Source organism: Carcharhinus amblyrhynchos, unplaced genomic scaffold (assembly GCF_965287045.1).
Source record: "Carcharhinus amblyrhynchos unplaced genomic scaffold, sCarAmb.v2.hapA scaffold_73, whole genome shotgun sequence".
NCBI lineage: Eukaryota > Metazoa > Chordata > Chondrichthyes > Carcharhiniformes > Carcharhinidae > Carcharhinus > Carcharhinus amblyrhynchos.
In genome coordinates, this window is record NW_027649813.1 from 62,862 (window position 1) to 78,232 (window position 15,371).

The 15,371-nt window shown below is 45.8% G+C and overlaps 1 protein-coding gene across 1 annotated transcript in view; it reads left to right on the forward strand.

Annotated features, from left to right (window-relative positions):
• LOC145337763 (uncharacterized) overlaps positions 1–15,371 on the forward strand; it is a 98,871-nt gene that overhangs the window by 49,941 nt on the left and 33,559 nt on the right. Inside the window, exons 15-17 of the mRNA XM_080182609.1 lie at positions 3,252–3,326; positions 3,703–3,894; positions 5,100–5,122. Of these exons, the coding sequence (XP_080038735.1) occupies positions 3,252–3,326; positions 3,703–3,894; positions 5,100–5,122 (290 nt within the window). The remainder of the gene's footprint in view (positions 1–3,251; positions 3,327–3,702; positions 3,895–5,099; positions 5,123–15,371) is intronic.

Genomic DNA, 15,371 nt, shown 5'->3' on the forward strand with positions numbered 1-15,371 from the left:
GCAGATGGAGGAGGAGAAAGTGGGTTCCCGGACACGCGTCCTTTGTTTGAATAGAGGGGAGTATGGTAGGATGAGAGAAGAATTGGCAAATGTGGACTGGGGGAGTGCGTTGGAAGGTAGGTCTGCTGAGGAGCAGTGGAGGATCTTTAAGGAGATCTTTCTTGGTGCTCAGCGGAAATTTATTCCGATGGTTAAAAAGGACAGTAGGAAGAGAGGTAATAAGCCGTGGATAACGAAGGAGGTGAAGGAAAGTGTTAAATTAAAAGCGGAGGAATTTAGAGTAGCTAAGAGCAGTGGGCGAGAAGAGGATTGGGAAAGGTTTAAATGTCAACAAAGATTGACAAAGAAGTTGATAAAGGAGGGTAGGAGAAGCTATGAGGCTGGGCTAGCACTTAATATAAAAAAGGATAGCAAGAGTTTTTATAAATATATAAAAAGGAAGAGGCTGGATAGGGTGAACGTTGGTCCTTTAGAGGATGAGAAAGGGGAGCTAGTGGTAGGGGATGGGGATATGGCTAAGGTCTTGAATAACTTTTTTGTTTCTGTCTTCACGGAGGAGGACGTGAATAATTTGCCGGGTGTTAGCGATGGAAAGGTGGTAGGAATGGAGGGTCTTAATGACATTACTGTTACTAGAGAGGTGGTGCTCGACAGACTGGAGGGGCTGATTGTGGACAAGTCCCCAGGACCGGATGGAATGCATCCGAGGGTTCTGAAAGAAATGGCGGAGGTTATAGTGGATGCCTTGGTGGTTATTTTCCAGACGTCGCTGGATTCCGGGGAAGTGCCGGAAGATTGGAAAACGGCTAATGTTACGCCGTTGTTTAAGAAGGGTGCCAGGCAAAAGGCGGGGAATTATAGGCCGGTTAGTTTAACGTCTGTGGTAGGTAAAATGTTAGAATCCGTCATTAAGGAGGAAATTGCGAGGCATCTTGAAGGGAATTGCTTGATAGGGCGGACGCAACACGGTTTCATTAAAGGGAAGTCGTGTCTGACAAATTTACTGGAGTTCTATGAGGATGTGTCTAGGGCAGTGGATAGAGGAGAGCCGGTGGATGTGGTCTTTCTGGATTTTCAGAAGGCGTTTGACAAGGTACCTCACAAGAGGTTATTGCAGAAGGTCAGGGGACATGGAGTTGGGGGTAGGGTGTTAGCGTGGATAGAGGATTGGTTGTCAAATAGGAGGCAGAGAGTGGGGGTCAATGGGTGCTATTCGGATTGGCGGTTGGTGACTAGTGGGGTGCCCCAGGGGTCGGTGCTGGGGCCTCAGCTATTTACCATTTATATAGATGATCTGGAGGAAGGAACCGAGTGCAGGGTGTCGAAATTTGCTGATGACACCAAGATTGGGGGAAAGGCAAATTGTGCGGAGGGTGTGGAGAGTCTGCAGAAGGATCTAGATAGGCTGGGCGAATGGGCCAGGAAATGGCAAATGGAATTTAATGTTGGCAAGTGTGAGGTGGTCCACTTTGGTAGGAAGAATGGTAGGAAGGACTATTACTTACGTGGCGAAAAACTGCAGCAGGCGACGGTGCAGAGGGACCTCGGGGTCCTTGTGCATGAGTCGCAGAAACCCAGCTTGCAGGTGCAGCAGGTGGTCAGGAAGGCGAATGGGATGCTGGCCTTCATAGCGAGGGGGATTGAATATAAAAGTAGGGAGGTCTTGCTGCAGCTGTATAGGGCATTGGTGAGGCCGCAGCTGGAGTACTGTGTGCAGTTTTGGGCGCCGCACCTGCGCAAGGATATTTTGGCCCTGGAGGGAGTGCAGAGGAGGTTTACTAGGCTGATACCGGAGTCGAGGGGATTGAGCTATGAGGAGAGGCTGAATAAACTAGGCTTGTACTCGTTAGAGTTTAGAAGAATGAGGGGAGATCTCATTGAGACGTATAAGATGATGAATGGGATGGATAGGATAGAGGTGGAGAGACTCTTCCCGCTCAAAAAAGACAGTAGGACTAGGGGGCACAGCCTCAAGATAAAGGGGAGGCGGTTTAGAACGGAGTTGAGGAGGAACTTCTTCACCCAAAGGGTGGTGAATCTCTGGAATTCTCTGCCCGTTGAAGTGGTGGAGGCTGCCTCGCTAAATATTTTTAAGAAGCGGGTTGATGGGTTCTTGATAAGAGAGGGGATTAAGGGTTATGGGGAGAGGGCGGGAAAGTGGAACTGAGCCACAACAGATCAGCCATGATCTTATTGAATGGCGGGGCAGGCTCGAAGGGCTAGATGGCCTACTCCTGCTCCTATTTCTTATGTTCTTATGTAACAGTGAACTCAGTAAATTCAGATTAATAATTATTTAAGAATACACTTTAGATGGAACATATCGGGATCATAGTAGATTTTATGCTGTTCAGTGACTCTATGGTCCTCTGTGAAGTCTAACGAGGTCCGGCATTTCATCCAGCAGAATGAATCCTATTGCGATTTTCACCAGCTGAACCGACAAACCAGGAGTGCAGTAGATTGGAGTTGACTTGTACAAGTCAGAGTCTAGATGCCAAGGCTGACAGCGACCCTGTTCAGATCCTGATTTCCCCAATCACTTGTTCTCCACTATTACTGTTGTTAAATCCTCGTGTTAGCACAACAATTTATATTTAAATAATTTTTATTGCGGATTTCAAAGCCAACTAATTCTAGCAGCATTGATTGAATTATTTCAGAATTTCAGTGTATAAATCCATCTCGTCGAATGGTGAGCTCATTTTTTTCAAACAGACACAAAACAAACTCCATATACAACCTGTGCGGTAAAAGATCATCTTGTGATCCAAGCTCCCTATCAATGCGCCGACTCTCTCTCCCTCAACCACTCCATGTGACAGCGACTTCCACATTCTCCCCACTCTCTGTGTGAACAAACTCCGCCGGATATTGGAGGAGAGATTCCACTTCAAATGTTCATTCATCAGTTCAAAGCAAATTACTGCGGATGTTGGAATCTGACGAAGAGACATCCAGACTGGAAACGTTAGCTCTGTTCTCTCTCCACAGATGCTGTCAGACCTGCTGAGATTTTCCAGCATTTTCTGTTTTTGCTCCGTTATCAGTTGATGTTTCTCTGGGTCAGGGTCCCCGGGAGAGATTCAGAAACATTTATAAAACCGCAAGTTATTCTTTCGAACATGAACCAAACTTCACAGATCGAACCCTCTAAATATCTTCCCGGTAGCTTTTGTGTAAATTTCTCTTTGACATTTATAGTATTTGATGTTTTTATGTGACCGGCTGCAGTCATGAACACAATTCAGTTTCTGGATCTGGATCTCACACCGAGTTTCACCAGGGTGGTTTTAGTCGGCAGCGAGTTCAGACTGAAGAGGAGTGTAATGGAATCTCGATCCCGCTCATCTCTCCCTCCTTTTTCCCTCACGCTCTCCCTCTTTCCACTGGCAACATTCCCGGGAGCCCGACCCGCCCCCAACAGGGTTCAATGAATTCCCTCCTTTACCCTTTCGACCGCGCCAGTTTTTATCTCCAGTGTGAAAGTGGAGAGGACATGGCCCGCTCTGTAATAATAATTCCCTGAGTGCGGCAGTGAACTTCATCAGGAAATAGCTGAACTGAGGATGTGCGGCGGTAACACCGAAACTGAATGCGGCTTGAATCAGGAAGTGCTGAGTGTGAACATGGCTTCCACACAACAGCTCCAGAGTTGGACCGAGGAGACAATTTGTCCCATTTGTCTCGATTTCTTCACAGTTCCGGTAGTACTGGAATGTGGACACAACTTCTGCCGCTCCTGTATCACCCAGTGTTGGGAAAAGAAGGAGAAAAACTCCTGCCCGGAATGTAGAGAGGAGTTTCGAGAAAAAAACCTCAGGGTAAATCGGGCCTTAGCGAATCTGGCCAGGAAAGCTCGAGAATTAAAGCTGAATCCGAAAGAGAAGGAAAGTAAACTTCACTGTGAGAAACATCAGGAAGAACTGAAGCTGTTTTGTGAAACTGACAAGAAATTGATCTGTTACACTTGCAGAGATTCGCGGGAACACAAATCCCACAACTTCCTGCCCATTGATGAAGCTGTTGAAATCTACAAGGTAAATGGAAAATATTTTATAAGATGATAATTTTATCACATTTTCAACATCCAGCACTTTCATTCTGTGATTTTTTTTCTCCCATTCCCAGGATCAGCTGAAATCTTCCTTAGACTCTCTCACAGAGAAGAAATTGGCGGTTCTAGTTACGGAACAGAAACAGAAAGGGAAGATTTCTGAAGTTAGGGTAAGGTCTCTCTGTGCTGATTTTCTGGGATCTCGGTTAGTTTTGTTCCCTTTATCGCGGGACATTAATTATGTCTCACACTTCATTGGGTAGGAACAGTCGAACAGTCTGCAGACCCACATCACATCCGAGTTCACTAAAATGCACCAGATTCTCACTGAGAGAGAGCAGCGATTACTCAGAGATCTCCGGGAAGAAGAGGAATGCATTCTAGAACCAATGGAGAGAAACCTTCGAGAGATTCAGGAGAATTTAAATTCTATTGAGGAGAAACTCTCAAAGTTGCAGAAACAAATGGAGCAAAAAGACGAGCTGATATTTCTGAAGGTGAGGGAATATATTGTGGCTCAGTTCAGGGAAACTTCACGCAGTCACTAAGTAACTTATGGTAACTGTGAAATTAATATAGAATTTACTGAAAATACTAACCAAATTGAACAGAATTTTGTGTCCCTTCCTGAACTATTTTCCTGCTGTCTCTGAACTAACGGCTCCCACACTGTCTGCAGATTCCTGGGAATATCTGAAACCTCCTGAGAATGAGTCTTGATCTTCACACTTGCCTTGTGATTATTTCTGTGTTTCTCGAGTTCAATTTTCTCCGGGAACTCCCTTTGTAATCCAGTTCCAGTTCCATGTTGTGAGTGTATGGGTGTGTCTGGTATGGTGTGTGAGAGTCACTGTGTCTGTGAGCGGGACTGATGTTCAATTCCAGTTCATTTGACTCTCCACAATCTTCCTTCCAAAATGCATCACTTTACATTGCCGTATGAAATCTCATCTTCTCTGAGTCTGCTCATTTCAACAGCCTGTCTAACTGCTCCTGAAATCTGTTACTGTCACCCTCACTGTTCCTGATTCATTTCTTTCAGGAGGAAGCTTGTCGGGAGGAAAGGTAAGACATGTTCTTGACTGAAATCCGCTGTTTATTAACATAAAATGTCATTTTCGTTTATTTATTGGTTGTTGTCACAACATTAAATGACCTGTCATTGGGCCATGGAAATTCAGTGTGTAGTTCACGGACCAGAGTTTTAAAAAACTGCCTTTATTACAATTATTTTACATAACTGCTACAATATTGTAATAAATAACCGGGAAGTGTAATTAATACAATCTGGTTCCCAGGCCGGAAGTGGATCACTTGCCCAATGTTGGCTGTTAGTGTCTGTGACCTTCCCACTGACCCTGAGAGAACCGCAGAGTCCATGTTTCCAAGGAGTGGGTCACCCATGTCCCTGCATGGAGCCTGACCAACCCGAGAAGGTCTCACATTAAAGGGGGAACCGATTCTATTTTTATCCTAAATACAAACTGGCTCTGTGCCCTTAACAACCACTGTAGTAAAGACCTGTCTTCATATAGCACCTTTATTGTAAGTTAATATCATAAAGAGTTTCACAGGAGCGTTATAAACTAAACTGACACAGAGCCAAATAAGGAAATATTAATCCGGATGACAGAGGTGGATTTCAGAAGGACAAAAGAGAAACAGAGAGAGAGGATCAGGGAGGGAATTCCAGAGCTCAGGATCTCGGCAGCTCAAGGTCCAGCTCTCAATGGGGGAATGACCAAAATCAGAGATGTTCAAGGTGTCGGAAGTAGAGGAGAACAGGATTCTGGGAGAGTTGTGGGGCCCAGGGATTGCAGAATTGGATATTCAGCTTTGGGATGTTTTCAGCCTTTGTCTTTGTTCTACAAACTTTGTCTATAATACACCAAGTAGACAGGCGGGCAGGCTAAATGTTCATCACTTCCTGCAGTGTGTGATGGCTGTTATCAGATTTTGAACCTTTTTCAGGGCATCGCTGTTTCCATTCTCTGCCTTAGAATTTATAAATTATCCATTTTTTAATTTAAAAAAAACAAGATTATCATTTCACTTCGGATATTTTCTTGCTTTTTTTAACATTTACAGGATTAGTGATGGTGAGCGCACACTCTCAGTATTTGATGCCGCCCTGTCTATCAGGAAGTTCAAATACCTTTCTCAGTGCACAGCGTGGAGAGAAATGATGAAACCCACTATTCCCGGTAAAGCTCTTATATTCATTTTCCTGATTACCAATACAGCTGTGAAGAAACTAAACAGACTTTAAGATCCCAGATTCACACTTCCACTTGTTAATCCCTAGAGTCTCCTGTACTCATATTTATCTTTCTGTGGGTTCCCCTGGTTAAGTGTCTGAACACAGTAAGAAGTCTCACAACACCAGGTTAACGTCCAACAAGTTTATTTGGTAGCAAAAGTCACTAGCTTTCGGAGCGCTGCTCCTTCATCAGGTGAGTGAGATTTAAGTTCACAAACAGGGCATAAAAAGATACAAACTCAATTTACAAAATACTGGTTGGAATGCAAGTCTTAACAAGTAATCAATTTTTAAAGTTACAGACAATGTGAGTGGAGAAAGGGTAAAGCGCAAGTTAAAGAGATGTTTATTGTCTCCAGCCAGGACAGTTAGTGAGATTTTGCATGCCCACACAAGTTGTGGCAGTTACAGATAGTGTGACATAAACCCAAGATCCCGATTGAGGCCATCCTCATGTGTGTGGAACTTGGCTATCAGTCTCTGCTCAGCGACTCTGCGTTGTCGTGTGTCGTGAAGGCTGCCTTGGAGAACGCTTACCCGAAGATCAGAGGCTGAATGCCCGTGACCACTGAAGTGTTCCCCAACAGGAAGAGAACACTCTTGCCTGGTGATTGTTGAGCGATGTTCATTCATCTGTTGTTGTAGCATCTGCATGGTCTCCCCAATGTACCATGCCTCAAGACATCCTTTCCTGCAGCATATCAGGTAGACAACATTGGCTGAGTTGCAAGTGTACCTGGGGGATGGTGTTTTCATGTGACATGATGGCATCCGTGTCGATGATCCAGTCCGTCTTGCAGAGGTTGCTTTGGCAGGGTTGTGTGCTGTCGAGGTCACTGTTCTCCTGAAGGCTGGGTAGTTTGCTGCGCACAATGATCTGTTTGAGGTTGTGTGGTTGTTTGAAGGCAAAAACTGGGGGTTGAGGGTGGCCTTGGTGAGATGTTCGTCTTCATCAATGACATGTTGAAGGCTCCGGAAAAGATGTCATAGCTTCTCCACTCTGGCGAAGTACTGGTCAATGAAGGGCGCTCTGTCCACCGTGACCACAGTCTGAAGTGTCTGAAGCCATCAGCACTGTGTGTCAAAGAAGTGAAGGGATCTGTATAACCAGAGGAATAGAGCACCAATCTCAGGATGTGAAATAGAATTGCTCTTGGATTTTGGACTGGTCTCTTTGATATTCTGGGAATTTTTTTAAAATCATCATTTATCAGGAAGGCATACAGACATTCGAGAACAAGTAATGAGCTGTAGATAATCTGTTTGGTGGAATTGGATGACCCAGCAGTGCTGACAGCAAACTATATGCCACACCCAGCTTCATGATGAGTATGGTAAAAGACCCCAAGCTGCACAATACTTTTAGCAGCTTAGTTGACAGGGTGCTGCACAGATACACCTAACCAAGGCCAGGCAGATCTGCCTGTTCCAGCATAGAATTCCTGTTTCATCGTGAGTTTTCACAGTCAGATTGAGTGCTCTCCAGCAGGTATAGAGTTTATGCTTTATTGATGCAGAGCATTGGTGAGAGCAGAACATGAGCACTGTTTAAAAGAAAACACCATTTGATTCCTACTCTCGTGTTTTCTGTCCATTTATCTGTTATTATTCCATCAAATTTCTCGTGCACGAAGTTAACATAGAACATAGAACACTACAGCACAAACAGGCCCTTCGGCCCACAAGTTGCGCCGATCACATCATCACCTACCAACCTACAGACCTATCTATAACCCTCAATCTCATTAAACCCCATATACTCATCCAGAAGTCTTTTAAAAGACCCCAGCGAGTTCGCCTCCACCACCACTGACGGCAGCCGATTCCATTCACTCACCACCCTCTGAGTGAAAAACTTACCCCTAACATCACTTCTGAACCTCCCTCCCCGCACCTTAAATCTGTGTCCTCTCATAGCGACCAGTTCAAACCGGGGAAATAGCGTCTGAGAGTCCACCCTATCTATTCCTCTCAACATTTTGTAAACTTCTATCAGGTCGCCTCTCAACCTTTGTCTCTCCAGGGAAAAGAGTCCCAGCTCCCTCAACCTAACTTCATAAGGCATGCCTCCCAGTCCAGGCAACATCCTTGTAAATCTCCTCTGCACCCTTTCAATAGCTTCTACATCCTTCCTATAGTGAGGCGACCAGAACTGCGCACAATACTCCAAATGAGGCCTGACAAGGGTCTTATAAAGTTCCAGCATTACCTCCCGACTCCTAAACTCAATCCCTCGATTAATGAAGGCCAGTATACCATACGCCTTCTTGACCACCTCCTCCACCTGCGAGGCCGATTTAAGAGTCCTGTGGACCCGGACCCCAAGATCCTTCTGCTCCTCAACACTACTCAGACTTCTGCCCTTGATAGTGTACTCATTCATCCCGTTGGTTCTGCCAAAATGGACGACTACACATTTATCCGCGTTGAAGTCCATCTGCCACTTCTCCGCCCAGTCCTGCATCCTATCTATGTCCTGCTGCAACTTTTGCCATCCTTCCACATCATCCACAACACCACCGACCTTCGTGTCATCAGCGAACTTACTTACCCATCCCTCCACTTCCTCATCCAGGTCATTTATGAAAATGACAAACAACAAGGGTCCCAGAACAGATCCTTGAGGCACTCCGCTGGTGACTGACCTCCATTCAGAAAAAGCCCCATCCACAACCACTCTCTGCCTTCTGCAGGCAAGCCAGTTCTGGATCCACAAGGCCAAAGGCCCTTGGATCCCATGCCCTCTCACCTTCTCAAGAAGTCTTGCATGGGGGACCTTATCAAACGCCTTGCTGAAGTCCATGTACACTACGTCCACGGCACTTCCTTCGTCAATGTGTTCAGTCACATTATCGAAGAACTCAACTAGGCTTGTAAGGCACGACCTGCCCTTGACAAATCCATGCTGACTATTCCTGATCATGTCAAACCTCTCCAAATGTTCGTAAATCTTGTCCCTCAGAAGCCTCTCCATCAGCTTACCAACCACTGAGGTCAGACTCACCGGTCGGTAATTTCCCGGGCTATCTCTGTTCCCTTTCTTAAAAATAGGAACTACATCCGCAATCCTCCAATCCTCTGGAACCTCTCCCGTCTCCATTGACGACGCAAAGATCATCGCCAGGGGCTCTGCAATCTCTTCCCTCGCCTCCCACAGTATCCTGGGGTACATCCCATCTGGTCCCGGCGACTTATCTACCTTGATAGAATTCAAAAGTTCCAACAAATCCTCCTCCTTAATATTCACGTACTCAATCCTTTCCATCTGCTGCAAATCCATAACAAAATCTCCCAGATCGGCTTCCACCGTGAATACTGAGGCGAAGTACTCGTTAAGCACCTCCGCCATTTCTTCTGGTTCCACACAAACCTTTCCCCCCTCACCTTTTATAGGTCCTATCCCTTCTCTTCTTATCCTTTTACCTTTCACATATTTATAGAAGGCCTTGGGATTCTCCTTAATCTTACCCGCCAAGGTCTTCTCATGACCCCTTCTGGCTCTCCTAATTTCCCTTTTAAGTTCCCTCCTACAGTCCTTATACTCCTCAAGATCTTTAACATCTCCTAATTCCCTGAACCTCTTGTACACCTTCCTTTTCTTCCTGACTAGGTTCAACACATCCTTTGTGCACCACGGTTCCCTCGACCCACCAAAACCCCCTCGTCTCATCGGAACGTTGTCATTCAGAGCTCCAGACACACATTCCTTGAATATCTGCCACCTTCCTTCGGTACTTTTCCCTAAGAACGCCTCCTTCCAGTTTATTTGTCCAAGTAACTTCCTGACTTCTTCGTATCTCCCCTTACCCCAGACAAACACCTTCCTAGCCTGCCTGATCCTATCTCGTTCCAACGCAATTGTGAAGGAGATAGAATTATGGTCACCATATCCAAGATGCTCTCCTACCGAAAGATCCATCACCTGCCCTGGTTCATTTGCCAGTACCAGGTCAAGTACAGCCTCTCCCCTCGTAGGCTTGTCCACATACTGCGTCAGGAAACCTTCCTGAACACACCTAACAAACTCCTCCCCATCTATACCCCTTACCCTAGGGATATTCCAGTCGATGTTTGGGAAATTGAAGTCTCCCATCACGACAACTCTGTTATTAAAACATCTCTCCAGAATCTGTTTCCCTATTTGCACTTCAACTTCCCTGTCACTATTGGGCGGCCTATAGATTACACCCAGCAAAGTTTTTGACCCTTTGCTGTTCCTAACTTCCACCCACAGAGATTCTGTAGACAATCCCTCCACGACATCCTCTTTCTCTGTAGCCATGACACTATCCCTGATCAACAGTGCCACGCCACCACCCCTTCTGCCACCCTCCCTGTCCTTCCTGAAGCACCTGAAGCCTGGCACCTGAAGTACCCAGTCCTGTCCCTGAGACATCCAAGTCTCCGTAATGGCCACCACATCACAATCCCAAACAGCTATCCACGCCCTAAGCTCATCTACCTTATTCACTATACTCCTTGCATTAAAATATATACACTTCAGCCCCTCAGTCTGGGCATTTCCCATCTCCACCACCTGTCTAACCTCCCTCCCATACTGCCTGCGGTCCTCCCCTACCTGGGAGCGAACCTCCTCCGTCCCAGTTTCCCCATCACAGTTCCCTCCCCCCATCCTTTCTAGTTTAAAGTCCCCCCGGTAGCCTTAGCCAGTCTTCCCGCCAAGATACTAGTCCCCCTGGTATTTAAGTGCCACCCGTCCCTACTATAGAGGTCCCACCTACCCCTAAAGAGGTCCCAGTGATCTAGGAACCGAAATCCCTGCCCTCTACACCAGTCCCTCAGCCACGCATTCACCCTCCACCTCATTTCATTTCTTCCCTCATTCTCCCTTGGCACAGGCAGCAATCCTGAGATTACTACCTTTGCTTTTCTCTTCCTCAGCTGCCTACCCAGTTCCCTATAGTCCCTTTTCACGAGTGCCTCCCTCTTCTTACCTACATCAGTAGTACCTATATGTACTACTACCTCCGGTTCCTCACCCTCCCCTTTCAGGATGTCTGGGACCCGCCCAGAGACATCCCGGATCCCAGCCCCAGGGAGACAAACCACCATCCGCGACTCCCTTCTACGTCCACAAAAACGCCTGTCCGTGCCCCTCACTGTGGAGTCCCCTATTAATACTACCTTTCTGCTTCCCTTTTTGATTTTTTGGCTCACTGGCTCAGCTCCAGAGAGCTGGCCATCGCTTCCTCCCTCAGATGAGCTGTCCCCCCCAGTAGTACTCAGGCCGGAGTACTTATTTTGAAGGGGGACATCCACCGGAGTGCTCCCCATCACCCGCGTTTTCCCCTTCCTAATGGTAACCCAAGTGCCCTCATCCCGTTGCCCTGGTGTGACTACCTGCTGGTAGCTCCTTTCTATAACCTCCTCACTCTCCCTAACTAGCCGAAGGTCCTCGAGCTGCATTTGCAGCTCCTTAACCTGGTTTCGTAGGGCCTGCAACTCCACACACCGAGCACAGGTGTGGATGTCTGGCAGGCCAGGAGCCTCCAAGACCTCCCACATGTTGCATTGGCAACAACATACAGGTCTCACACTCATATTTACCCCTTATAGCAACCCAAAGGAAAAAAGGAAAAAAAAAACTTACAACTTACCTTATCTCTTTGGCCCTGTGAGCCAAAGCACTTACAGCACACACAAATACAAAAGCAGTCTTACCAGCTCTCAGACAGAGCCCCTCTCTCTCTCTTTTTTTTAGGTTAGGGGAGAGGGGAGGGCTGGGATACTCTACCCGTGTAGAGTATCGGGAAACCCCTCCGGTCTAATTTATAGTCGGGTGAAAAAAAAAACGTGACCCGAGTGCCCTCGCAACTACTTCCGGGGTCAAACTTAAAAAAAAACAATCAAAAAAAAACCCACTAAACTCACTAAAAAATAAAGTTAGTTTTTAAAAGAAAAAGTCGCTTTTGCTCACCCACAGCTCTCCACTCTCAAATCGCAGCCTCTCTTCAATGCTCCCACGGAACAACAAGTTGTTCACTAATCTCTTGTGTGGTCTTAATTGAAAACTTACTGAAAATCTAAATACTCTACATCCATCAGCTTTAGTTCCACTATTCTGCTCATTGCATTTTGCACAGTGGCACAGTGGTTAGCACTGCTGACTCACAGCACCAAGGACCCGGGTTTAATTTTGCACTGGATTCCCTTTCATGGGTCAATCTTGACTGCGCCCAAATTTACCATTATTTTTTACCACATTCTTTGTTAAAGATTCTTGCATTTTCTCTCCTACTGATGTCAGTAATCGATCTGTCCTTGCCCATATTCTCTCCCCTTCCTCTGTGACCCCTGCTCAATAAAAGTATCTCAGACTTAAAATATGGTGGCACGGTAGCACAGTAGTTAGCATCGCTGCCTCACAGCGGCAGGGACCCAGGTTCAATTCTGGCCACAGGTCACTATCTGTGCGGAATTTGCACATTCTGCCTGTGTCTGTGTGGATTCCTCTGGGAGCTGTGGTTTGCCCCCGCACTCCAAAGATGTACAGGTTAGGTGGATTGGCCATCTTAAATTGCCCCTTAGTATCATGGAGATTAACAGGCTAAATAAGTAGGGTTACAGGGATAGTTGTTGATGCCGAATTGATGGACCAAATGGCTTCCTTCTGCACTGTAAGGATTAAAATTAATAATTGAACGAGCATCCACCACTATTTGAGGAAAAGGGTTCCAAACATCCACCTCTCTCTACGTATAGAATTGTTTTCTAACATCTCTCCTGAACAACTTGGTTCCAACTTTTAGATTATGGCCCCTGGTTCTAGGCCTTCAACTAGTGGAAATAATTTATCCTTATCCACCCTGACCTTCCCTGTGAATATTTTGTAGACTTCTATTAAATCACCCCTCAACATTCTGAATGCGAGAGAATAAAGGCCAAATTTTTCTAATCTCTCCTCATAATTAAACCCGTGAAGCCGAGGTATCATTCTTGTAAATCTGCTTGGAACTTCCTCCATGGTCTAATCATCCTTCTTAAGATATAATGTCCACACTCCCAGTGAGGTTGAACTAAGGTTTTAGACAACTGAAGGGGAAACCTTTGACAAATTTGCTTGAGTTCTTCAAAAATGTAACAAGCAAAGTGAATACTGATGACCCTGTAGATGTAGTATAACTGGAGTTCCAGAAAGTATTTGATAAGGTGCCACACAAATGGTTCATTCATCGTGGGATGAGGGATAATTTATTATTTTTGATAGAACATTGGCAAACAAGCAGATAGCAGAAAGTCAGGATAAATGGGTGCTTTTTGAGTTGGCTAGATGTAAGTATTGGGGTGCCAAAGGGTTCAGCCCTCGGACCCCAACTCTTTATAATCTACATTAATCACTGCATACAGGGAATAATGGATACCACAGCCAAATTTTCAGATGACACTAAAATAGATGGGAAAGTAAGTTGTGATAACAAAAGAAGAAATTTATAAATGGGTATGGAGAGTTTAAGTGAATAGGACAAAATTTGGCAGATGAGATTAAAGTGAATAAGTGTGAGGTTATCCATTTTGATAGGAAAAATACAAAGGCAAATGATTAGCGACCTGGGTGTCCTCGTGCACGAATGGCAAAAAAACTAGGATGAAGGTATAGCAGGTAATAAGGAAAGCAAATGGAATCTTCATATCTATTGTTAAAGGTATAGAATGTGACAGAAGTGAAGTGTTATTGCTATTGTGTAAAGCATTTGTGAGACTGCACTTGTGTACAGTTTTCGTGCCCTTTCTTGAGGAGGGATGCAATTGCATTGGAGCTGGTTCAGAGAAGGTTCCCTAGCTTGATTCTGGAGATGAAGGGTTTGTCTTATGAAGAGAGGTTAGCCAGTGTAGGCCGATTCTCTCTGGAGCTGAGAAAAATGTGAGGAGATAGAATTGAGGTATACAAGATGCTAAGGGGCATTGACAAAGCAGATTCAGAGCAGATGTTTCCTCTTGTGGGGCGATTTAAACCAAAAGCTGACAGTTTTAAGATATGGGGTGGCAGATATAAAACATAGACGAGAAGAAATTATGGGGGCGATTCTCCCTTTGCAATGTGCTCGTTTTTTGGTGGGTTGGGTTGGGAGATGCATGAGTCGAACCTTTTGCAGGTACCCCAGAGTGTTTACGACCCATGCGCATCCCCTAACCGGGAAAAAATGGGCCACCGGGAGAGCACGGAAAACTGTCCGACCACTGACTTCCATCACTTACCATACTTTGGAATGCCATTATCGGGATCAACATGACAATCTCCACCCAGGTTAGCATCTCCCACCACTTTGGTGCGATGTCACTTTGACACAAATCAGAGTAGATATATAAAAGACCTGGTGTGGCAGCCTTGAACTGGTGTCAGGAGATAAGCGCAGTGTGCAGAGTGCGAGGGACATCATTGGCAGGCCCTGGAGATGCTTGGTGGGCTTCTTCCTGCTGCCTTCAGATGTTGGCCTGTGATATCTGGGTTGTGGGAAGGGGTGCTTCTATTTTCTCAGGGTGAGGGTCCCTGAAGGAATCCTGCTCAGCCTTTCCCTCCAGAGCACTGTGCTGTGGCATTGTCTTGCTGTGGGCTATGGTCAGGGGTTACACTGAGTGTTGGGAGAGGAGTGCACCATGTGCTGACTGAGGCCTAACCAGATGAAGCATTTACTGCTCCAGGCTGGTGTGCCGAGGTTCAGACATGGACTGCACAGAATCTGCTGTCACTGGGCACACATCTGCTAATGATTTGCTGTCTGTCCCGGCCCTTTGCTGTTTGTAATATATATAAATGATTTGGAAGAAAATGTAATTGGTTTGATGAGTAAGTTTACAGCCGACACAAAGGTTAGTGGATTTGCAGATACCGATGAGGACCATCAGAGGATACAGCAGGATATAGATCAGTTGGAGACTTGGACAGAGATGGCAGGTGGAGTTTAATCTGGAGAAAGGAGAGGTCATGCATTTCAGAAGGTCTCATCCAGACAGCAAACATACACTAAATGGCAGATCCCTTCAGAGTACTGATAGGCAAAGGGATCTGGGTGTACAGGTACACAGGTCACTGAA